This window comes from Cucumis sativus, chromosome 5 (genome assembly GCF_000004075.3).
Source record: "Cucumis sativus cultivar 9930 chromosome 5, Cucumber_9930_V3, whole genome shotgun sequence".
NCBI lineage: Eukaryota > Viridiplantae > Streptophyta > Magnoliopsida > Cucurbitales > Cucurbitaceae > Cucumis > Cucumis sativus.
The window spans coordinates 14,061,089-14,083,501 of NC_026659.2; the positions used below are offsets into that span (position 1 = coordinate 14,061,089).

The 22,413-nt window shown below is 33.8% G+C and overlaps 4 protein-coding genes and 2 long non-coding RNA genes across 8 annotated transcripts; 2 read left to right on the forward strand and 4 right to left on the reverse strand.

Moving 5' to 3' along the window:
- The first annotated feature begins 3,676 nt into the window (after nt 1–3,676).
- Nucleotides 3,677–5,949, forward strand: LOC101208752 (BTB/POZ domain-containing protein At3g19850). 2 transcript variants are annotated; one of them, XM_011656249.2, is made up of 4 exons: nt 3,677–3,870; nt 3,957–4,627; nt 4,774–5,242; nt 5,383–5,949. In XM_011656249.2, the coding sequence occupies exons 1-4, from the start codon at nt 3,820–3,822 to the stop codon at nt 5,845–5,847; spliced, it is 1,656 nt and encodes a 551-aa protein (XP_011654551.1). In that variant the 5' UTR covers nt 3,677–3,819; the 3' UTR covers nt 5,848–5,949. The 2 variants fall into 2 exon arrangements, with proteins under 2 accessions (XP_011654551.1, XP_031740814.1); XM_031884954.1 differs by having other exon boundaries at nt 3,684–3,870; nt 3,983–4,627.
- Nucleotides 5,950–7,813: 1,864 nt separating this feature from the next.
- Nucleotides 7,814–9,531, reverse strand: LOC116403689. Its single transcript, XR_004216493.1, has 2 exons — nt 8,741–9,531; nt 7,814–8,067 (listed from the first exon to the last, which is right to left on the reverse strand). It is a non-coding gene; the product is annotated as an uncharacterized LOC116403689 (long non-coding RNA).
- A 36-nt stretch (nt 9,532–9,567) lies between these two features.
- LOC116404042 lies at nt 9,568–13,094 on the forward strand. Its single transcript, XR_004216971.1, has 2 exons — nt 9,568–10,208; nt 12,747–13,094. It is a non-coding gene; the product is annotated as an uncharacterized LOC116404042 (long non-coding RNA).
- A 4,012-nt stretch (nt 13,095–17,106) lies between these two features.
- LOC116404043 lies at nt 17,107–18,369 on the reverse strand. Of its 2 annotated transcripts, XR_004216972.1 has the most exons (5): nt 18,126–18,369; nt 17,890–18,057; nt 17,722–17,826; nt 17,372–17,629; nt 17,107–17,273 (listed from the first exon to the last, which is right to left on the reverse strand). XR_004216972.1 is itself a non-coding variant. In XM_031886216.1 (4 exons), the coding sequence occupies exons 1-4, from the start codon at nt 18,353–18,355 to the stop codon at nt 17,539–17,541; spliced, it is 594 nt and encodes a 197-aa protein (XP_031742076.1). In that variant the 5' UTR covers nt 18,356–18,369; the 3' UTR covers nt 17,299–17,538. The 2 variants fall into 2 exon arrangements, 1 of the variants encoding a protein (XP_031742076.1); XM_031886216.1 differs by lacking the exon at nt 17,107–17,273 and having other exon boundaries at nt 17,299–17,629.
- Nucleotides 18,370–18,449: 80 nt separating this feature from the next.
- On the reverse strand, nt 18,450–20,230 carry LOC116403905. Its single transcript, XM_031885850.1, has 5 exons — nt 20,087–20,230; nt 19,360–19,953; nt 19,183–19,275; nt 18,992–19,108; nt 18,450–18,908 (listed from the first exon to the last, which is right to left on the reverse strand). The coding sequence occupies exons 2-5, from the start codon at nt 19,471–19,473 to the stop codon at nt 18,450–18,452; spliced, it is 783 nt and encodes a 260-aa protein (XP_031741710.1). The 5' UTR covers nt 19,474–19,953; nt 20,087–20,230.
- Nucleotides 20,231–20,962: 732 nt separating this feature from the next.
- LOC116403906 lies at nt 20,963–22,396 on the reverse strand. The gene has a single exon (XM_031885851.1). The coding sequence runs from the start codon at nt 22,394–22,396 to the stop codon at nt 20,963–20,965; it is 1,434 nt and encodes a 477-aa protein (XP_031741711.1).
- Between the last annotated feature and the right edge of the window lie 17 nt (nt 22,397–22,413).

Consider the following 22,413-nt stretch of genomic DNA (forward strand, 5'->3'; position numbering starts at 1 on the left):
TTTTAAGTCAATATAAATTAATGAATAACCTTTTTTATATTCATGTCCTCTAAATTCAAAGGATTAAGATTTTAAATTAAAATATCATACTTCATAATATATGAAAAAAATGTCATTTAAATAAGAAAATAAAAACATGTAGATTACTACTAATTATTACACTATAGAATTAAAAAATGTGAAAGAGAAAGAGTATTGAACTAATACTTGGTTGAATAATTGATCGTTACATTAACTTTTAGTTTCATGAAATGAAATTTAACGTGAAGCTTATAATTCTATGTTTCTTTGTTATGCTTATATTATTTTCAACAAAAATAATAAATGAAGGAATGAGAATTGTTCAATCAATAATTAAGACATGAGATGTACCCTTCAACCAGATTGATAGTCTAAAGTAAGAGTCTTTACTCTCAAATATATGGTTTGATTTAATTTTAAAATAAATAAATAGTCATTTTTTAACAAATTAATATAAAAAAAAAGTATGATCTAGAAATCAATATCCATATTTATAAATACACTCAAACATTTATAAATATAGGAAAATGTCACTAATAGATATCGAATTAATATTATCTATCATTATTATGGTCATTGAAACTATAAAAGTTTACTATTGTCTAGATATTTTCTATAAAAACAATCTTTTTAGAGAACAAAATTAAATTTTATTGGGTGTGCTTGAAACATTAATTTTGTAGTAAATTTTATTTATAATTCATTAAATAAGTATTTTGAAAGCATATAATATATACATATATATGTATTGTACAATTTTTCTAAAAATAATGTAAATTTACATATATTTAAGAAAAATAGAGATATTATAAGAATTCAAATATTACTTACCAAATTTGACACAGGAAATCAACCATTCACATTAAAATTGATAATTTTCAAGGGCATTATTCATTCGACAATAAATTCTTTTTATTAGATTTTTGTTATACTTATATCCAATTTAGAAAACATACAAAAACCCACTAGTTTCAAGAGAAAATAATAATAATAATGAAGAAAGCAATGGCCAAGCAAACATTATATTGAGAATTTCCATCACTTAAATTTGTAATAATCCTTATTTTTATTGTTGTTACTTTTGTTAATGTTAGATTATTGAAAATAAAAGTGAGAATATGTGTAATTAAGAAAAGATAAATGTTGGAATATAGTGAATGACATTGGACGATAATTAAAAAAGCTAAAACACTTTTTTTCAAAGCTTAGAATTAATGTAAAATAAAATAAAAACTTTTCCCCCCCAAAAAAGTTATATTCCTTTTCCTTTTAAACAAATAAAGCAAAACAAAATGTATGCTGTCAAAACGTTTATCAACCCACGCCCACACCCACACTCTTCTTCTACTCATCACAAAACCTTTCTGATCTCCTCTTTCTTCCTCTTCTGATCTTCTCTTCTCTTCTCTTCCTCTTTTTATTAGATTTTTCTTCCTCTTCTGAGGGATGTATCCAAATCCCCTCGTCATGTTTTCCGTTACTTTTGGTATTTGTTTAGTATAAACCTTCTTACAATGCATGGAGATGGAGAAGAGAGTAGAGAGTAGAGAGTAGAGAGCAGATCAGAGCAGAAGTTATGAAGAGAAAAAGGAAGAAAGTGGAAAGCAGTGAGTGGAAAATGGGATGAATAGATAAGCGTGAGTGGTGGTGGAAAGTGGAAAGTAAGAGGAAAAGCGTGTTGATTTGTATTAATCTTAATACCTCAAACACATCAAATCAAAGTCTAAAAGGTCACCAAAATCATTTTGCAAATGCAATTCCAATAACCAATTACCAATTACCAACCAACCACACAAGTCAATATTGCTTTCCCCATTTTGATTCAATAACACACCATTCTTTCTTTCTTTCTTCTTCTTCTTCTTCCATAATTACTTCAATTTCCAATGGACCCTCCTCTAACTACAATTACTTTATTTGCTTATATATATATATATTTGATAATGCACATTTAACGCTATACTTCTCCCATGCCTAAACCTAACAAAAAAAAAGAAAAAATAGATTGTTATTTTATAAGTTTCTATCAATCTATCAATTTATTGATTGTTGGTGAAATTTTGACATATTTTGTTAATATTTTTAACATATTTTCTATTTACAATAATTCTATGTATGTTTTGATCTAGTTGTATGAATTTCAAATTTTCAAAATATTTAATTTGATTTTTTTTAGTTGTCCGTACTTAAAAAATTTCCTTTTCTCTCGTTATTCTATTGAATATTTAAAAGTTTCTTTTTTCCTTTTCTTTATTACTATCATTTTACAAGTCAAATAGCTTTTTCTTGTTTTTTATTTATTTATTTTACTTAATTGACTATGTCATGCATCAGAGAAAAGTTCCAAACTATTTTTTTTAAAAAAAGGGAAAAAATAGTGGAATGAAACTATTACATAATTTAACCACTTCGATATTAGTTGAGTGGTCAAATAATATATATATATATATATATATATATATATATATATATATATATTAGTGGTTAATGTTAAGGGGCTCCGAAAAAAAGGGTTAATGTTAATTAGTATATAAACCAGTAAAGATAAATGATTTAAAATGATTAAATATTGAAATTGTTCACTTTAGTGTATCGAAGAAAAAAAAAAGTGTTAATGAATGATTCACTAAATTAAAATGAATTAATGAGTAAAATATAGAAAATGTTATAAAATAAAAGCTTTAATAGATGTAATAACAACATTCATCTCTGTTCAATGCTTGAATCCATGGTCTAACATTTCACCATCTCTTTCCTTTTTTGCTCACTTCCTTCATACTTTGCCAATCCCCTTGGTGAATCTGTAAAAACTTAAGAATAATATTAGAATCTCCCAAGTAAAAAGAAAATCACCAAATGTATTATGATTGAAAATAGAAATGGAAGAAATGGGCCTGAGAAAAGATGAAAATTGGGCCAGAGATAAAAGGGAGCTTCCGGGGTATTAGTAGACAGCGTGGCAGATGAGGTGGCAATAGGGTGTCATCTCTGAAGGAAGGGAAGGAAGGGAAGGAAGGGAGAAGTGGAGAGGGGGGGTGGGGGTGTGGGGTCCAGTATTCACGTGTCCCTAAACCCTCACTCCCATGTTGTTTACTGAAATGACAATGTCAATACTTCTTTCTAACTCTGACCACCCAATCCCCACACCCTTATTTATATATTTCTGTATTTTCCTTTTAGATAAATATCCCAATATATTTATATACCCAAAATAATAATAAATCAATAAATAATTTCACTTGTCTTTTTGTTTACCTCACTTCTTCCCCTTTTGTCCCTTTTATCATTTTCCCCCATTTTTTCCTCAAATACACCAAACAAACCAAATCTCATTTTTGGCAAAGCCTTCATGCACTCAAATTCATAATATTGATAACCATTTTTCACTAATAATTGTAAACTTTTCTAATGTAATTAACACAATAAATAAGTAGTTGATGTATTAATTAAGAATGGGGGAATAGTAACTTAGTAATAATGATGAACTATTATTTATTATTTAGTTAAGAGTTTGGAGGGAAGTTTAAGTTTGGTTGAATTATTCACGGGATTTTTTGAATCTTAATAATTAAAATCATAATTATTATTATAAAATGAATAAATAAATAATGCTCACGGGAAGTATATAAATAATATTTAATAATAAAAACAAAAAACCTTACAAACCAATCCAATCTCCATTCCATTCCTCCCCACAAATATGCTTCTCTTTCTCTTCCATCCCTAAATTTCATTTCTTTCTCTCCTCTCTCCCTCCCTCCCTCCGCCATTGTTGTTTTGCAACTAACCTCAACAGCTATGACTCTTCAAATCCACATCGCCCCTCACCACACTTTCTTCCTCAACGAGGTACTTTCATGTTTCCTGATCCCCCATTTCCTTTTCTCCTTAATTTCCCCCTCTTTTCTCATCCCCTTTCTCTTTTACTTTTGCAGAAAATCATTTCGGCTTACTCCTCCAGATTCCGCCGGATTATCAAACAGCATAGACGAGCCAGAAGGCGAATAACGACCACCAATTACGGTGATGATTTCTCCAATTCCCCCATTGAAATCGATGATTTCCCTGGAGGATGGAATGCCTTCGAGCTTATTTCTAGGTTCTGTTATAACCATGCTCGAATCGAAATCACTGTCTCTAACGTTGCTTTACTTCATTGCTGCGGTGTCTTCCTCGGCATGACGGAGGATATCGCCGCCGGTAACCTCATCTGGCAGACGGAGAATTTTCTTGATGGAATCTTTTATTGGCCATGGAGTGATTTGATATTATGCCTTCAGAGTTGCCACTCCTTTATCGCTTTTTCAGATTCCTCGGGACTGTTGCAGAAGCTTGTTTGTGCTTTATTGGCTAAGATTGCTCAGAATTCCAATGCCAGCTTCGTCACTCCTTCTTCCTCTTCTTCTTCTTCTTCACCCGACAATGCGTCTGGTAGTTCCAGAGTCTCTACCAAATCATGGTGGTTCGACGACATGTCGTTATTGCCTGTTCAGATCATTGAAAAAGTCGTACAAGGAATGGGGAGTTACGGAAGTAGCAACAACAGTTTGATCCTCACCAAATTTCTCCTCCATTACCTCAAAACCGCTGCTCAGAACACTGTTGGGTACGTTTTGATTAATTTGCGTCAACCTCTTTTAATCACATAACCTTATGATTGAACTCAACAACTTATAAACGAATGAAACGAAACGAATGTTTGATTTCTGAGATTGATAGGTTGTTTAAATGGTTGTTTCATCTTATGAACAGGTACGGGAGTGGTCGACCGAGGGGGGAATACGGCGGGTTAGCCGACACGGCGGTGCACGGGGTGGTAATGGTGGGGAAGAGTATGTTTTCTTGCCGGGGACTGTTCTGGGTGTTGAGAGTGGTGTCTGGTTTTGGTCTGAGTAGAGATTCTCGAAATGGGTTGGAGAGAATGATTGGTGGGATGCTGGATCAAGCCAAATTGGACGATTTGTTGATCTCCGGCCACCATAAATGTACTTATGATGTGAACCTAGTGATAAGATTGATCAGAGTATTTGTGAACAGCGATGGAGCTTACTCCGTTCACAAGCTGAAAAAGGTGGGAAACCTTGTGGATAAGTATTTGGGGGAGATTTCTCCTGATCAAAACCTAAAAATCTCCAAATTTTTGGGTGTTGCCGAGAGCTTACCGGACTGTGCTAGAGACTGCTTTGATGGAGTTTACAGAGCAATTGATATCTATCTAGAGGTGAGTAGATTTAGAATTAACCTCATCACTTTTTTTTTTTCCATCTGTTGGATGATATGATGTTAAATTCGGTTTCAAGTTTGTGATTAATATTCATCTCCACTGGTTGGTGTCTTATTTTGTATCATTGTGCGTTTCAGTCTCATCCCAATATTTCAATGGAAGAGAGGTCGAGGCTATGCAGATGTCTAAACCACGAGAAGTTGAGCTTGGAAACATGCAAGGCATTGGCAAAGAACCCAAGAGTGCCGCCGAGGACAGCAGTGGAGGCTTTGAAGTGTCAAGCAAGGGGAGGTGGGTGTTCAGGGGAAGAGGAAGCGTTGACGACGGCAACCGGGGAGGAGGATGATCGGAGCAGTAGTGGGTATTACAGTGAGTGTCAAAGGGTTTTATCAAGCAGTAGCTTTGAGTCAGAAGGATGCAGCAGCAGTACAGGGCAAGACAACAACCAAGAAATGAAACTAAACTTGCAAAGGATGCAATGGAGAGTAGTGGAATTGGAGAAAGTTTGTAGGGAAATGAAAAGTAATATGTCTACTTTGGTTAGGCAAAGTCCCATCACTTCCCCACCTACTTACCATAGAGCTTTACCAAGACTTTGTTAAGTATATGTATATGAATATATAATTTATTTGTATTTGTATTTATATATGTATACATCAATAATAATTCCATCCCTCCACCACAACATTAACATTATATGTTTTCATCAAATCTTCTCATTCAAAATCTACATTCATTCATTCACTTTTGTTATGAAATTGACAAAAACCTACAAAGAGCATACATTTAAAGTTAAACTCCAATATATGTTTTAACAAATCCATCAAACATGTGATAAGGATATCAAAAACTTTTTACAAACTAGAAAACAAATTTAAGTTACGCTAGATTCAAAACCAACATTGTCGTACAACTACTTAAATTATAAAAAGGGTTGATTAGAGTAAATTATAAAATGGGTTGAGAGTGAGATTTTGAGGAAAGATCCTTTGAGGAAAGTTTGAAAAAAAGGAAAAAAGAAAAGGCAAGTTGAGAATTGAAAGAAGTGATTTTAGGTTTAAAGTGAGATTGTTAATTAGTTTGAAGTGATAATTAAGTTCAAGTGGGAGAATCTTGGTGAAGGGGAAAGAGAGGACAAAGTTGTTAAATGAGGGACAGAAAATAGCAAACCTAAAATTAAAAAATGATAATTAAATCATATTGTTTTGTGTTGTAATCAAAACCACTGGCCAATATGAAAGCTCATTTACTACTTTCCTTTTCATTAATTAATTCATTATTTCTAGTTTTGTTTTTGGAATATTCATCATTATTAATACACAAAGAATAATATAATGTTTGTGAGGGACATCTAAATATTTTTCAATACTTACTTACTATGTACTAGTACAAACGTGGTCTATCACGACAGTTATTTACTGTCGTAAACGAATTTCGCGACAGTTATTTTCAGTCATAGAAGCGAGAGTCATGGAAAGTCCTTCGACGACAGTTTTCAAAAATTGTCGCAATAGGTTATTTTATGACATGAAATAAATGTCGTTAATCAACATTCAACGACTTCAAATAACTTTCATATTTTATTTTATGATAATTAATGACGGTTAAATAAATGTCACGAATTCATTTATTGTGACATTTATTAATTGTCATGAATATGTTATTCGCGTCAGTTTTTTTTTTAAATGTCATTGTTTAGTTATTGACAACATTTTTTTCCAGTCAACGATTGTGCAATCGTGACAGTTTTTCGATAACGTTAAATGTTATTGTTTTGCTATTGACGACATTTTTTTTGCAGTCAAATATATTGCAATCGTGACAGTTTTTTTTGAAAAAAAATTGTCATTGTTTATCTATTGACGACATGTTATTCCTGTCACATATAGAGCAATCGTGACAATTTATTTTGTTAAATAACTGTCATCGTTCTCCAATTTATAACAAGTAATAACTGTCACAAATTCCACTACTACAAAAACATGCTCTCTTGACGGTTGTTGTTTTCCTTTCTTGACATTTTTTTTTCAAAAACGTCAAGTAATATGCATTTGTCCATGACGTTTTTAAAATGTCAAGGAATATCAATTAAATTCTTGACGTTTTTAAAATGTCGAAAATATTTATAAATTCAATATTCTTGACATTTTGTAAACGTGTAATATGTACTTTTCCTTGACGTTTTAAAAACATCAAGAAATATATCAATTAAATTCTTGACGTTTTAAAACATCAATTTTTTTTGTAAAAAGATGGAGAGGAGCCATTTTCTAAATTTCTTGACGCTTCTTAAACATCAAGTAAGTTCGTTTTCCGTGACATATTAAAAATGTCAAGTGTTATTAAATATATATATATATATATATATATATATATTATATATATATATATATATATATATAAGAAAATATTACGTTAATTCCATTTGAAAGCCCTAGATTTCTGCCCCTTTCGCTAAAACGTTCAACCTCTCCGGATAAAAAATGTTCTCCTTTCACTTCTGTTGTCATTCAAGAACCTAGCAACACTGTAACGACCCAACTTTTCTAAGTAAGTCGAGATCGTTAATTTTTAACAAATAAAAGACTCTGATTAATATAAAATGAAACATAAACTAGTTCAAAACATATTTAAGTCAGACCTGAATTTCAAACATTTAAGAAAACATAAAAACAATACTATTTACAACAAACGTTTGTAAGCAAAATTTCAATTTATCTTAAACCTCACAAGAACCCATAAGCGGAAGCAAAAACACGTTTGCTATGGCAGTCACGCTTCCTTCCCGCCTCTTGTCGGTTTGCCGCCTTTATTACCTTTGCCTGAAAATTAAACATAAGAAGGGTGAGTATTTAAATACTCAATAAGAGACCCTCTACTGGTCCCGTCAGGAGAAAATAAATTGTTAACGTTCTATTGGGACACCCTGTACAGTCGCAGTCTTGTGATCCCGTAGGATACACATCTCAGTCTAACGCCCCGAGGGACGTACATATCAGTCTAGTGTTCTGCAGAAACACATATCAGTCTAATGCTCCCCGAAGGTGCACAATAAATTGGTGATCCCGTGGGACACCTACAAGGTACACATCCCAATACAAGCTAACAATTTTCCCCTCATTCCATTCAATCCATCTTTCAGTTACTTCAAAACACAAGGTTCTTTCTCTCAACGTCCTAACAGTCAACTTATTTTACTTTAGTCATATATTTGTCAATAATATACTAAAACGTCAGTCAATCAAACTATACAGTCAACACATCCATCAGTTCACCGACACACAATGCACACAATCATACTTTAGCGTAACGTACACCCAATCAATTCCACATACACACACTTATATATATGTTCCATGACAATCACGATATACATTCGACGTTAAGTCTACTTCAATTCATATGCATTCATATATATTTCCAGTCAATCCACAGTATACATTCAACACACGTACAGTTTACAATCATAATTGAGTCCAATAGAAAATCTCTTACCTCAAAGTTAGGGAAGCTCCTTAATCACTAAACACAAAATTCAATTACTTTCACGATACATATCCGACTTATTTTCCTCAACGTAAACCTTCAACAATTCACAATCTGGTTGTGAATGTAAGGGAGCCTAACGTTACTCCCAACACCTCAACGCACGACTGTCAAACTCGCAGCAAAATCCTAAGTGTGGGTCGGTCAGCGGTCGGCCAAAGGGAACGTGGCGGCTGGGCTTCACGGATGGAAACCGTCGCGAACAGACAGCAAATCTGAACGGTTACAGCAACTAGTCGGCCGACGTCGATCGCAGGTGGAGCGGCGGTTGTGAGCGGGGAGCGTGGCGGTTACTGGTTCACGCGGCGGCCTTGGCTTCGACGGAGACAGAACCGGCGGAGACGGCTGGGCAGCGGCGGAAGAGCAACGGCGCGGTCTGCAGATCTGGGCTTGGGCTGCGGCGGACTGCTTCGCGAACGGAGATGGAGAACGGAATGGAACCGGTTGCTGCGAACGGAAAGGAGAAGAAGACGGGTGGGGCGGCTGGGCTGCGGCTGGGACGCAGATCTGGACTGGGCAGCGGTCACGCGGCGGCCGACGGCTGCTGCGAACGGAAGAGAAGAGGAGAAGGGTCGCGGCGCTCGGCTTCAGTAGGGGAGACGCGGCGGCCGACGGCTGCTGCGAACGGAAGAGAAGGGAGAAGGGATCGGCGGCGGTTGCGGCTGGGCTGCGACGGGAAGAAAACGGAAGGGAGAAGAGAAGAGAGAAAGGAAAAGAGAAGAGAACGGGGGGGGGGGGGGGGGGGGCTGTGCGGCGCGCGAGAGGAGAGAGAGAGAGAGAATTTTTTTTTTTTTTCCCTTTATTATTTTATTTTTATTTTAAATTAATAAAAAAATATAATAAAAATAAAAATATAATAATAATAATAAAAAAAAATATTTACCTTTCCTTTGGGGCATTACAAACACTTACACCGTCTACCGTCAACTAAGTACCAAATCCTTCACTTTTGATCGTTCGTCGCCTGCTGTCCATTGTGTACCAGAACCTAGCAACACTTCCACCATTCGACCGTTTTGTTGGTGCCTTTATGTTATCGTTGCTCAATGGTATGCTTTTCTTTGATCTGGGCTAAAATCTCATGGCAACAACAAGCAAGATGACCCCAACAAGAAGGACAAGAAACAACACCCTTCATCGTCGTATTGGCGATCTCTTTGAGGTTGTTGCATCTGTACTCAGAAAAAATGGTGGATCAATGCGCGTTAGGATGGATCTTGGCCTCTCTTCTCAAAGCTTTGGCTTTATATTTATTGTTCGGCAAGAAAAACTGTGGAGTTTCGAATGAATGGAGGTGTGAAAGCCTAAAGAATATCGCCACCACGGATGGGGAATGCAAATCGAGTAATAGCGACAGCGACATTATCATTGTCGAAGTCGGTGTCGCCAATCCTGTCTTGCCTATACTCTCGCCAAGGTAATCTTATCCTTCTGTTCTCCAACATTTTTCTCTAACTAAGTGCTCTCGCTTAGTTTCGTGTTAAACAACAGAGGATTTTTGAAAGTTTCACTTGAGAAATGCTAATGTGGAGAATCAGATTCGAGTGATTAAAAATTGTAGAAACAAAATTTCGTTTTGACTTGCTTAGGTATTGTATGATTTATGTTCAACTGGCACTCAATTTCTCTTTCTAGATGACATTTCCGTGTTATAGTTAGGTTGTTCACGAATGAAGTATCATATGGCGGTAGGTTGTTAAGTAAGTGTTTCTATTTTATACTCTGCTTTCGTGTATGAAATCACACGTTGAATCTAATTTTATTTGATTATTTCTTTCAAAACTGGAGCAGATTCCAATTTATATGGACTGGAATTATGTTGAAATTATATATATATATATATATATATATACACACACTCACTGATGGTTACTTTCCTTTAACTAAAATTAAAACAAATATATATGAAAGTTAAATCACAATAATAATAGAAGAGGGTTATTTTTTGTGCATATGTAAATGGGTGGTTTTATGGAAAGAATTCAAAATTTAGATAGAGTACCAAATTAACACCTATAATTCGAGTTGAATAGCTTCTTAGTAGTGCATGTACTAATTAATTACAATCACAAGTGTGTATATGGTAAACATTATTGCACTCAAATGATCTTAATCTAACAGCCTGTTTGGAATAATACTTTACAAATACAGAAAAGTACTAAAAAGAAAAAAGATGAGCTCTTAATTAGTTAGTGTTACAAAAGAAGCATTCTTGAATATTTGAAAAGTCACTCCAAACAAATCCGAGCTTTTAACCAATATAAGGTGTTTGTATAACTTTGCCAGAAGAATCAACGAATAGCCAAACACGATTAAATCTAAGATCAGAAGTTATGGCATAATCAAGAGGAACCACTGAAACATAAACCTCTGGCATTTCTTCTTTTATCTTCTTCTCTGCCTCTTCTGCTGTCAAACTCACTAATGACGGCTATACCTTATTCTTTGGTGTCTCCGGTTGAAATAATTGCATTAGCTCCTTATAAGATTATGTGTAATATTTGCGTGTCAATCATTTTTTTAGTACAATAATACATATTCTATAGAAAGTTGCTGCTATAGGGGTTTTAAAAAACTGATATTAACAGGTATAGGTATTGATCATGGTGCCACATAGTTAGAGAACCACAATCATAATAGTCAGCCTCCATTCTACTTTCTCTTTTTTTCTTTTAGAATATGCCTTCTACTTTCTTTCGTGAGTAACTATGATTGAATTTTTGTTATATCATATTACTTATTGTAACATTTTTGCAATATATATATGTATAGAAATATATTGATCAATTAGGTATAAAGAAATTAGGTATTATGTACACTTCATTTAAATGTAGTTAAAGAAATTATACTTGATAAAATTAACAAGTTATCTTTTAATAGTGTTGTATTTTTTACATTTGAATATAGTTGGAATTTGAATGAATTTTTCGTAAAGTTTGAGTATTCTTGTGCATTCTTGTGTTTAATGTGCATATTTTAGTTTGGTTAATTAGATTATTGAGAATTTGAAATCTTGAAGTAAGAATAAATTATTCTTTAGTCTTGATATTTAATCGATTTTTTCAAGTTAAAATATGTTTATTTTTCTTAATCAATTTGTTAATAGGGTTATTGTTATTATGAGTTTACCTAAACTAAGAGAAACTATGGGAGACTCTATGTAAAAAGAAGCTAAAAGGTGTGAAGTTTCATTCTATTTTTTTCCTTTTTTCTTTCTGTTCTTGAGTATCTTCCTACTTAGATTGTTTAGAAACCTAAAATAAATGGGATATTTAGATGTTAAATACATTTTCAAAAACTTATGTTTTTTTCTTTGTTGTAGGAACTTTCATGCATTGATTTTCCTTCGCTTGAGACATATTTAGATATAGAGATGTTATGTATCAACGGTCTTTTTTGTGTAGAGACTACTTTGTTAGTTGAGCATATTTTCTTTTTCATAATCCTATTACTCTTGCTGGTGATGTTCATATTGTTCTCTTTTCTTTTGTTGGATGTTGATTTTCTTGGTACTTCATATTACCAAATTGGAGATGCATTTGTATGTGAAAAGATAGGACTTGTTCATGGTATGATATTCTTATTTGGTATTCTTCTATCTTTTATATCAATTTTTTTTATAGATCGATAACTTTAGACATGTTTTTTTTTCTAATATGTGACGACACTTGCATAGTTTAGAAAATTACATTTTTCCCTCGTAGTTGCATTGTTTTGTTGTTAAACTTGGACTTAATCATAACATTTAATTCTCTACTGATTTGGATTTTTAAGTTTGCTGATTCGATGGATGGTGATCTTTTAAGTTGCTTCAACTATTTCACAAGCATTGACATGGTATTTTATTTTACTCAGTATATTGTATTCATTTCTTTATGTCAGTTTTTCTCTATTACATGTTTAGAATATGTTGAAAAGAATAAATAGTACCCTAATGGACTTGAAGGAGATGCAGATTCTGGCGGTGAAGAAGATCATGAAACGGAGGACACTGATGGTGTGGAAGTGGAACATCTACACATTTCAGATTACCAAGGTTTTGCACTAATATCCGATTGATTTACTATAGTGATGAAGCTACCAAGCAAGTGATTGATATTTGATTAGTGACAAGACTTGTTGTAATTTCGTTATCCACGACAATACCTTGTATTTAGTTTCTTTGTAAAAATATATTACCAAGGTTTAGTTTCTATTTTACTTGTATTTATCCCTTTGGGAAAATTCGATAGATTTTGTGTACTTAGTTTCTTTGTAAAAATGTTAACTATGTTATTGTTATATATGAAAGTTCTTATTTATATGTGACTAGTTTTGTGTCAAAATAAAATTATTGAATTACAGGAACAAAAATATAATTGAATTACAATTCTTTTTATAAAAAAATTCATAACATACTTGACGGTTTTAAAATGTCATAAACAACTGCATCCTTGACGGTTTTCAATGTCATAAACAATCAATTTCTTGACGGTTATTAAATGTCACGAACACTTATACTCTTGACGGTTTTAAACTGTCACAAACATTCATACTCTTGACGGTTTTTAACTGTCATGAACATTTGTATATTTGACGTTTATAAACGTCAACGCTCAATATTCTTGACGTTTTTATCAATTGTCAAGAACTTTGGCTCTCTTGACGCTGGCTTCAACGACGGTTTTAAAATCGTCAAGAATAGTGATTCTTGACAGTTTAAAAACGTCAAGAGAGCCTGTTTTTGTAGTAGTGTTCGTTTATTACGTCATTTATTTCCTGTTGCACATTTCTCAATTTACTTTAGTTTTTTCCTGTTCTCCTTGCTGCTCCACCATTACACGAACCATTTGAATGACAATAATGTAGCTGAGAATGACAATTTTGAATTTATACAAGTTTCACACCCATGTACAAAAAAATAGCCAACACTTTAATATGTATACACTATAATACAATTTATAATATTTGTACATCTCCATACAAGTTTCAATAATCCAAATGTACAGAATCTTAGCCCTTAATCAAAAAATATTTTAAATAGCATTAGAATACATCTAACAAGATTTTCTACAGAAGCATAAACGACCAACCGAGAATGTTCGTCTCTGGAAATGTTCTTTGAAAGAAAACTCATGAAGTTGTCGACTCCAGTTGAACCTACAAAGACAACATGAATATAAGCATGCATAACACATACATTTGTGTACCAACATTACCACAACAAAGAAGAAAATGGAGGATTACCATGTAGTAATTTGAATGTAAAAGAACCATTATATATATCAAGAACTTATTTCCTAACCATGTACTTGATGAGCGTTTGTAGAATTTAATATCAGCAACCAAAAGCTATAAACTAATTCAAGAGCGAGCTTATGTTGTAAAATAACGCCTTAGAATAAATATAATAGAGGAACGCATGAATTTCAGCACACATGACAAAGTAAACTTTTTAAAGGTAGGAATCCTATATAAAATTCCCTGAACCTTGGAATCGTCTTTGCGTTGTCAACAGACCGATCGTCTTCTTCTCATTTGCCACATGGTCAAAAACATTCATTGACAAAGTTTTGCTTATGTTTCAAAATAAACTAAGCTTGGGAAGATCCACAAATTGCTTAGGAACAAAGTATTTTTAGTTGCAATGGACTAAACCATTGCATATTCGATATCAATATCGTACGTTTTAAATTATACGTACACTCAATGAGTAACTAAATCAATGCCTCAACAAAATACAGAACACAAACAAGAACTTCAACACTTGATTCCATGAAATGAAAACAAGCACGTGAGGACTACATTAGGCAAACACAGCAAACAACAAGTTGAAAATTAGAGGAAAAAACCTGTGGATTTAAAGTTGCCTTGGAAAGATGGGTAGTTTTGGGTGATTCCTTTGCGTTGCATGAAAATAAATGGACTTCTCTGCTTGATCTTGATCTTTTGTTGGTATATTTTCTAAATTTCTTTATAAGGGTATATTCAAGAGATGGTATGCTTAGTTTTGTTTTAGAATTGGCTTATCAAAGATAGTCGGTTGAAGTGGAAATAATAGTTTTTGAGCAAATCCTGTGTTGTGAAGTGATGCAGAGTTCTAGTGTGTTACTCAAGTAGTAGGATCAGCAATTTTGGTGTGTTGTGAAGTGTGTTACTCAAAGTTGTAGTGAGTTCTAGTGATCTTGATCTTTACGAACTATTTTGGGTGGTCAAAATGGACCAAAATGGATTGGCTTGTGGTTAAAAAGGAAAGATGAAAACTTAGATGCCTTTGAAGGCTCTCTGTTCAAATTTTCAAAATCTATTATCAGAGAAGTACAACTACTCAGTTGTCACATCAAATTACCACTCTTGTTTAAGTGTAAGGATGAAGAGAACATTTTTAGCAATTCATAGATGATAGAATACCAGATTTTGGAAGACCAGACAAGTGATGGAATGCCTTTGAAGGGTCTATCTGCTACTCTTTCTCTCCAGAATACACATACCAAAAACATACCCCCTCTCACTCTCCTCTTCTCTATTCATTTTACTCCCCCACTCACTATGGTCCCCCCTCTCTAAACCGTCCCACTCATGGTGGTCCCTCTTCATATTCTGTTATGGGTTGGAATTGTTTTTCTATTTTCATTGTGTATTGGATCTTGTATTTAGTGTTATGAGATCACAAATTGCAGCATCAATTCAAGCTTTTGGATTAATTTTGAAGTTTCATTAGCTTTTTCATCTCTTCCTTTGGTGTTTTTCTTTTCTCTTCTGGTTGAAATTTCTCTTCTGTTTTCATGGTGTTCCTTTAAAGGCTTTCGTGAATGGAAGCTAATTTAGGGTCAAGACATGTTTGCAAGCTCTGTAATAAGAGTTTTGCTTGTGGGAGATCCTTGGGATGTCATATGAGTTCTCACTTGACCAATAATATAGCTGATAATGATAAGAAACAAATGGCCATTGCAAGAAGAAGTGGAAGAACCAGATTATCATATTACAGATGCCAAACAGAATATGGTAATGAATATCCAATCTGATAATGAAAATGAAGTTCCTAAGAAGAAGAGAAAGAGATCAAGGAGAAGATGAACGTCCAACCAAATGGCCACTGCCAATTGAACAACTTCTTGGGTCGTTCCTAGTCCTTAGAACAAAAAAGCTACGACAATACATGTACGACAATTTGTAATCCTTAGAGTTGAACAATTTGTATTAGACAATCATCGCAAATAAAGATGAACTATGAATAATCATGCACCAATTCTCTCAAATTATTAAAACGGATAGGAAGATTATAGCAACTACTCAGGTTCATGAACAAAAAAAGTGCTACACGGAATGAAGGGTTCATGTGAAAACATACATGTATCGTCGTACCATTCATTGTTGGTTTGCGGCAATTTAGGTCTATAGCTTCTTACTTGAATGAAGTGCCCAACATTATCCCATGTGTATGACAAAGCTGCCCATATTTTGGAAGACCGCAGTACTGAATTACAAAAACCAATTAGACAGCACAATGCAAAAACATACATCTCTAATCCTCAATCCATATATTAACACTACTACAAAAACAGACTCTCTTGACGTTTTTAAACTGTCAAGAGAAGGCTCTCTTGACGGTTTTAAAACCGTCGTTGAAGCCAACGTCAAGAAAGGCAAAGTTCTTGACGGTTGATTAAACGTCAAGAATAGTGAACGTTGACGTTTTATAAACGTTAAGTATACTTATGTTCATGACGTTTTAGAACCGTCAAGGATGAACTGATTTATGACATTTTAAACCCGTCAAGGATGAACTGATTTATGACATTTTAAACCCGTCAAGAATTTTAATATTCATGACATTTTAAAACTGTCAAGAATGTAATTGTTCTTGACATTTGTCAACCGTCAAAAATGCAATTGTTCATGATAGTTTAAAACCGTCAAGCTTGCAATTGTTCATGACATTTTAAAACCGTCAAACATTTTTTAATTTTTTTTTTTAAAAAGAATTTGTAATTGAATTATGCTGTAATGAAACGATGATTGTCCTGTAATTGTCCTGTAATTGTCCAGAAACAGTTTCATAGATATTTCATATTCATCAAATATAGTTTCAAATCTAAAAAATATATAAATAAAATCATTCACCATATATAATATTCAATTCAAAGACTTTACATATACATAATGAAATAGGCTTTACATTAGATTTCATATAGCATTACATTGACATGAATTCAAATCAACTTACAAAGTCACAAAACATGCCAGCTATAACAATAATCAAAAGTATATACGAATGAACCCCCCCCCCCCCCCCCTCCTCCATATGAACAATTCAAAAGAATTATAGGCTAAAGTTTCTATACATAAAGTTTAAGGTCATAAAGAAGCGGCACAACAAAAAATTTCCTACTTCAGAATCACAAAATATTGGTCATAATCATATGTAAGAACCCAAAAAGTCAGCTAACTCAACTCGCACCTCGTCTAGTTCTGCCTGTGAGTATGATCTTCGTGTATCAATCTATATCTTAAACATGCAAAATAAATTAAATGAATTAACTGACTATACAAATAAACCAATTAACTCACAAAATTAATATAGTTTGATATATAACATACCGCATCGGATATGACAATGCTTCCCCTAGTCACAATTTCTCTCAAATACCTCATGACGTAGTATCCACACTTAGTACTCCCGACTTATAGTGGACACTATATAAAAGCAACAAATTTGAATAGCAAAGTAATCCTAATTGCTAGTAGTCTACAAAAATATAATAACTTTAAAAGTTGATACTTGCCTTTACTGTTCGCCATAACGTTTGTTTTCTACTTTTTTTAATGTTCTTTTGTGACTGAAACATCGCTATTGCTCTGTTTTGACAAGATAAGATTGAACAAATAGTTTAAATATTGTGTACATGCATATAAGAATCAACACTAAATGAAATACTAGATTAACTTACGTGTCAGTGACGTATCTTATAGTTGACTTCGATGTTGTCCTTAGTGAGTCGAGGTAAAATACTGTATCATCATACGCATTTATGGCCAGCAGTGCCCAATGACCCCTAATTATACAAAATATTAGTACTAGTTTTTTGCAATGCAAGTAATAAAATAACTTGACTTACCTAGGATTAAAAGGAGCAAGAACTATTTCGTTAATCTTTGAGACCATCAATCTACTGCATAAGTTTCGAACTCGAGATTCTTGCGAGTGTCCGGCAGAGGTGAGGGATGGATCTACAAAGACGTACTGTATATTTTCCTTCGAACCAAGAACAGATGAATACAAGTACCTACAAAATATTATAAACTTGTAAACGAGATACATAAATTTAGATCTAAAGAAATGAAATTGACTTACGTCATATAGGCCACCAATGTAAATGTTTTGACCTCATTCATGTTACAAAGATCAATGATGTCCTCTCGGAGAACAGAAGTCTTTCGACTAACACCAAAAATCCCAACAGGTAGTGGAATAGTGATACTAGAATCTTTCTCCATTATCTTCTCAGCGTATCTGAGAATCAACTTCATTCCCATTGGCAAAACTGACGTCGATTCACAGACAACCTCTCTTTCCTTAGGCATTTTTATTAAGGCTCTCTCCTAATTCAAGAAAAACATTCACTTTCAATACGATTCTCCTAATTCAAGAAAAACATTCACTTTCAATACGATTCTCCTAATTCAAGAATTTGAGTTTATTAGAGGATCGATTGCATACCTTAAAGATGTCCAACTCTACTTTGTCGTCATTTACATTTATCTCCTCCACCTCTTTCCCTTCGATTGTATCCATCAACTTACTCTTCCCTTTGATTATTTTCATCGAGTCACTCTCTTCTAAGATATTTGGCTTCGAACAGCTACCATGTCCAGATAATGGTCTAGACAAGTTTGAGTGGATATGTGCTTCTAATTCGCTTACACGCCTTCGAAGTTCTTCATTCTCAAGTATAATATTCTCATCCTCACGTTTAGATGTCTTTTTTACAGAATGAAAGTAATTGGTAGGAGTAACATACCCACCGACCCCACAAACACGACCGTTATGCTCTTTTGTACCCAATGCTTGGGTTAACACATCGTTAGAAGAGTGTCCTTTTTGAGACGATGAAGACGTATTCATTGAAATCTCATCCTAAAACAAAAACCAATCTACGTTATAGAAATGTGTAAACAAAACCAATTTAGTTCAAATGTTCAATATACAAAAAGTCTTACAATTTTATGGACAACTTGTTGAACGTCGTCGTTCTCATACTCCCCTTTTTTGTTAACTCGAGCCTTCTTCCACATGATGGCTCGATCCAACTCTTTTTGGTTTGAACCTTCCTTTTTCTACATTTCAATTCCATAATAAGATTAGAACAACCTTTGATAAAGTTTGATAAACTTAATAAATTAGTTCTTACCATTTCCTCGATAAGATTGGCATAACCCTTCCTCGAAATCCTATGGTTATACTTGTTCTTAGATCGTCTATCTTGTTGCAGAAGTCTTTTTTCCTATTTTTCAAAAATATTGTTAGTGAGAAAGTAACACACAATCTAAACCTTACAAATATATTTGTTATTGAGAAAGTAACATACCTGAAAAGTTTCACACAATCTAGACCTTACAAATTCTGCCCAATGATGTTGGTCAATGAATGAATACTTTTCTGGTGGAACTTGTAGGAGTTGTGGTTCATCCTTATGTGGCATAATATATTTTGTTGTTAGCCAACACTTAAACTAACTAAACGAAATGCCAGCAGTTTGGATAATATTTTTCCTAGATCTTGGATCAATGAAGAATGCGGCCTAAATATTTAAAAGTGATTAATAAAGTATACATCATGAACATTATTATCAATATAAGCACATTGAAATTATATATATACCTCAACCGTACTAAATATTTTATCTTTCAGCTCTACCGGCACACTTTTCCACGATGAATATGTGATCGGGACATGATAATGTGTCGCAGATCCTATGAAAGACTTCAACTTTGCTCCATTCTCACCAATGGGTACTCCGTCTTCATTGTACATCACCACCTTCTTCTCTCCCAAACTTCTAATGCGAGTGACATCGAACATAATAGTTGGTCCTCGTGGTCTACATATCTGCTTTGGGGTTTCATTTTCAACACCAGCTTCTTCATCACTAAAGTTATCCATGTGATGTATGAATCAAAGGCTGCCAATCAAAATGAAGAAACAATTAGCATAGTATACAAGTTTTAAACAAAATTAAAAACTGATCAATTAATTGAGATGAATGAGCATAATAAACGAATGGTACTATTAGTTTGAGAACAGTAAAACTAAACCTTATAATATTATGTAGGTATCCATGTGCCTTCACAATCTGCTCGTACGTATGTTAAGATGTTGTCATCCAAGTCATTATTTAAGTCAACATCTGGCATACCATTGGGTATTCCTTCACACTGTAGTATTGTATCACCAAGTTCATCGTTATTATATCTATCTTCAAAGTCTCTTTGTGGTGGAGTAAGCACAACTGACCATCTAACATCGCTTGGATCCTCAACATAAAAAACTTGTTTTGCTTGACAATTGCTAGTATGAAGGAGTCTCACTTGTGTTCTACTCTATTTAAATCAACTAAGACATAGCCAAGTTCATTAATCCGAACACCGCCATTGTTTTGAACCCAATCACATTTAAACACAGGAACATTAAACGTATAATAATTCAGTTCCCATATCTCTTGTATGACTCCATAAAATGACATATCTCCGATGACCAGATTTTTATCTTTAGAACTAGACACTTGCATTGTTTTTGCAACTAAGCTAACTCCACTGTTTTGTCACTTCGTTCTTTATCACAAGATTGTGTGTGATAGCGACATCCATTGATTGCATAACCACTATATCTAATAACAAAAGGATGAGGGCCATGAGCAATCCATCGTAAGTTATCTGAAACTCCAGCATTTCCAACTTCAAGCTCAGTTGATACCTAAATTACTATGTTCAGCACTATACCTCTTCTCGTAGCCAATGTATAAAAGTTCGATTATGTTCCTCTTGAAGCCATTTTTGATTTCTAGACTTATTCCGATATTGTAGTTGCAAAGTCTTCATATGTTTTCTTTGTAGTCATCAATTCAAACATTGTAATATAGTTAGATTAAGTATATAAAAGTGAATAAAACAATCAAGAAAGCAAGAAAATACTTACTCTGTATATGGTTGGACATCGACTGTATTTTCCAAAACATATTGATGAGCTTGATGTAGAAGTTCTTGTTGAGGTTTGAAAGGAACTCCCATGGACAATGGTCTACCAATGTTTGAAGTATCTAAATGGTCTTGTGACTTGCGAGTCCCAAGTCCAATGGGATCTACTCCAGATAAGAAATCAGTACAAAATTCAACAGCTTCTTCTATTAAATAACTTTCAGCAATACAACCTTCTGGACGATATCTATTCCTCACAGAGTTTTTAATGACCTTCATGAATCTTTCAAAGGGATACATCCATCGAAGATATATAGGGCCACAAAGTTTGACTTCTCTAACTATGTGTACTGTGAGATGAATCATGATTGTGAAGAATGAAGGGGGAAAATACTTTTCAAACAAACACAATGTTACCACAATATCTTCTTCCAACTTGTCTAGTTGTTGTACGTCTAATACCTTGTTGCATACAGAATTGAAAAAGACGCACAACCTAGTTATAGCATAACGAACATGTTTCGGTAGCACTGATCTTATCGCAATGGGAAACAACTGTTGTATGAGCACATGACAATCATGAGATTTTAAACTATTAAGTTTTAAATCTGTCATTGACACAAGGTTTCTAATATTGGAAGAGTAACCTTCAGGAACCTTTATTTCAGACAAAGTCTTCAAAACACATCGTTTTTCATCCTTTGTAAGAGTATAACACGCGGGCGGAATGAATATTTTCTTTTCACTACTGATAGGGGCAAGCTCTGGTCGAAGTTTTAGATCAACTAAATCGCGTCTAGCATTCAATCCATCCTTACTTTTCCCAGGAATATCAAGAAGTGTACCTAAGATATTCATGCAAACATTTTTTTCAATGTGCATCACATCTAAACAATGTCTAACATGAAGATCCTTCCAGTATGGCAACTCAAAAAAAGAAGATAATCTATTCCAACAAATTTTGTCACTTCTGTTCATCAATCGTTTCTTATGGTTCTTCTTCCCTCTAGAAAATTCAAGATCTTTCAATTTTAAATACACATCCTCCCCAGAAAGTGGCTCTGGAATTGTATCAAGTTCTTTTTTACCATTGAATGACTTCTTTTGTCGTCGATACGGATGATTTCGTGCCAAAAATCTACGATGTCCAAGGTATGCCATTTTCTTCCCATACTTTAACCTTATAGAATTTGTATTATCTCCACAAATTGGGCATGCTTTATACCCTTTCACACAACATCCACTAAGGTTACCATATGCAGGAAAATCATTGATTGTCCACAACAAAACTGACCTTAAGTTGAATGGTTCTTCTCGATAAGCATCATAACATTCAACACCACTTTCCCATAAAAGTTTTAAATCTTCAATTAGTGGTGCTAAGTATATGCCTATGTCATCCCCTAGTTGTTTTGGTCCTGAAATTAGCATTGATAGCATCATGTACT

Bases quoted from the DNA above. Each gene is read 5' to 3' on its own strand.
- LOC101208752 (XM_011656249.2), top strand. From the start codon at position 3,820: ATGACTCTTCAAATCCACATCGCCCCTCACCACACTTTCTTCCTCAAC. The intron at 3,871-3,956 runs GTACTTTCATGT...TTACTTTTGCAG, and splicing joins ACACTTTCTTCCTCAACGAG to AAAATCATTTCGGCTTACTC. The intron at 4,628-4,773 runs GTACGTTTTGAT...TCTTATGAACAG, and splicing joins GCTGCTCAGAACACTGTTGG to GTACGGGAGTGGTCGACCGA.
- LOC116404043 (XM_031886216.1), bottom strand. From the start codon at position 18,355: ATGCCTAAGGAAAGAGAGGTTGTCTGTGAATCGACGTCAGTTTTGCCA. The intron at 18,058-18,125 runs GTAAGTCAATTT...AATATTTTGTAG, and splicing joins ACATTGGTGGCCTATATGAC to GTACTTGTATTCATCTGTTC. The intron at 17,827-17,889 runs GTAAGTCAAGTT...TTGTATAATTAG, and splicing joins CTTGCTCCTTTTAATCCTAG to GGGTCATTGGGCACTGCTGG.
- LOC116403905 (XM_031885850.1), bottom strand. From the start codon at position 19,473: ATGCCACATAAGGATGAACCACAACTCCTACAAGTTCCACCAGAAAAG. The intron at 19,276-19,359 runs GTATGTTACTTT...TTTGAAAAATAG, and splicing joins GATTGTGTGAAACTTTTCAG to GAAAAAAGACTTCTGCAACA. The intron at 18,909-18,991 runs GTAAGACTTTTT...TTTTTGTTTTAG, and splicing joins AACAAGTTGTCCATAAAATT to GATGAGATTTCAATGAATAC.
- LOC116403906 (XM_031885851.1), bottom strand. From the start codon at position 22,396: ATGCTAATTTCAGGACCAAAACAACTAGGGGATGACATAGGCATATAC.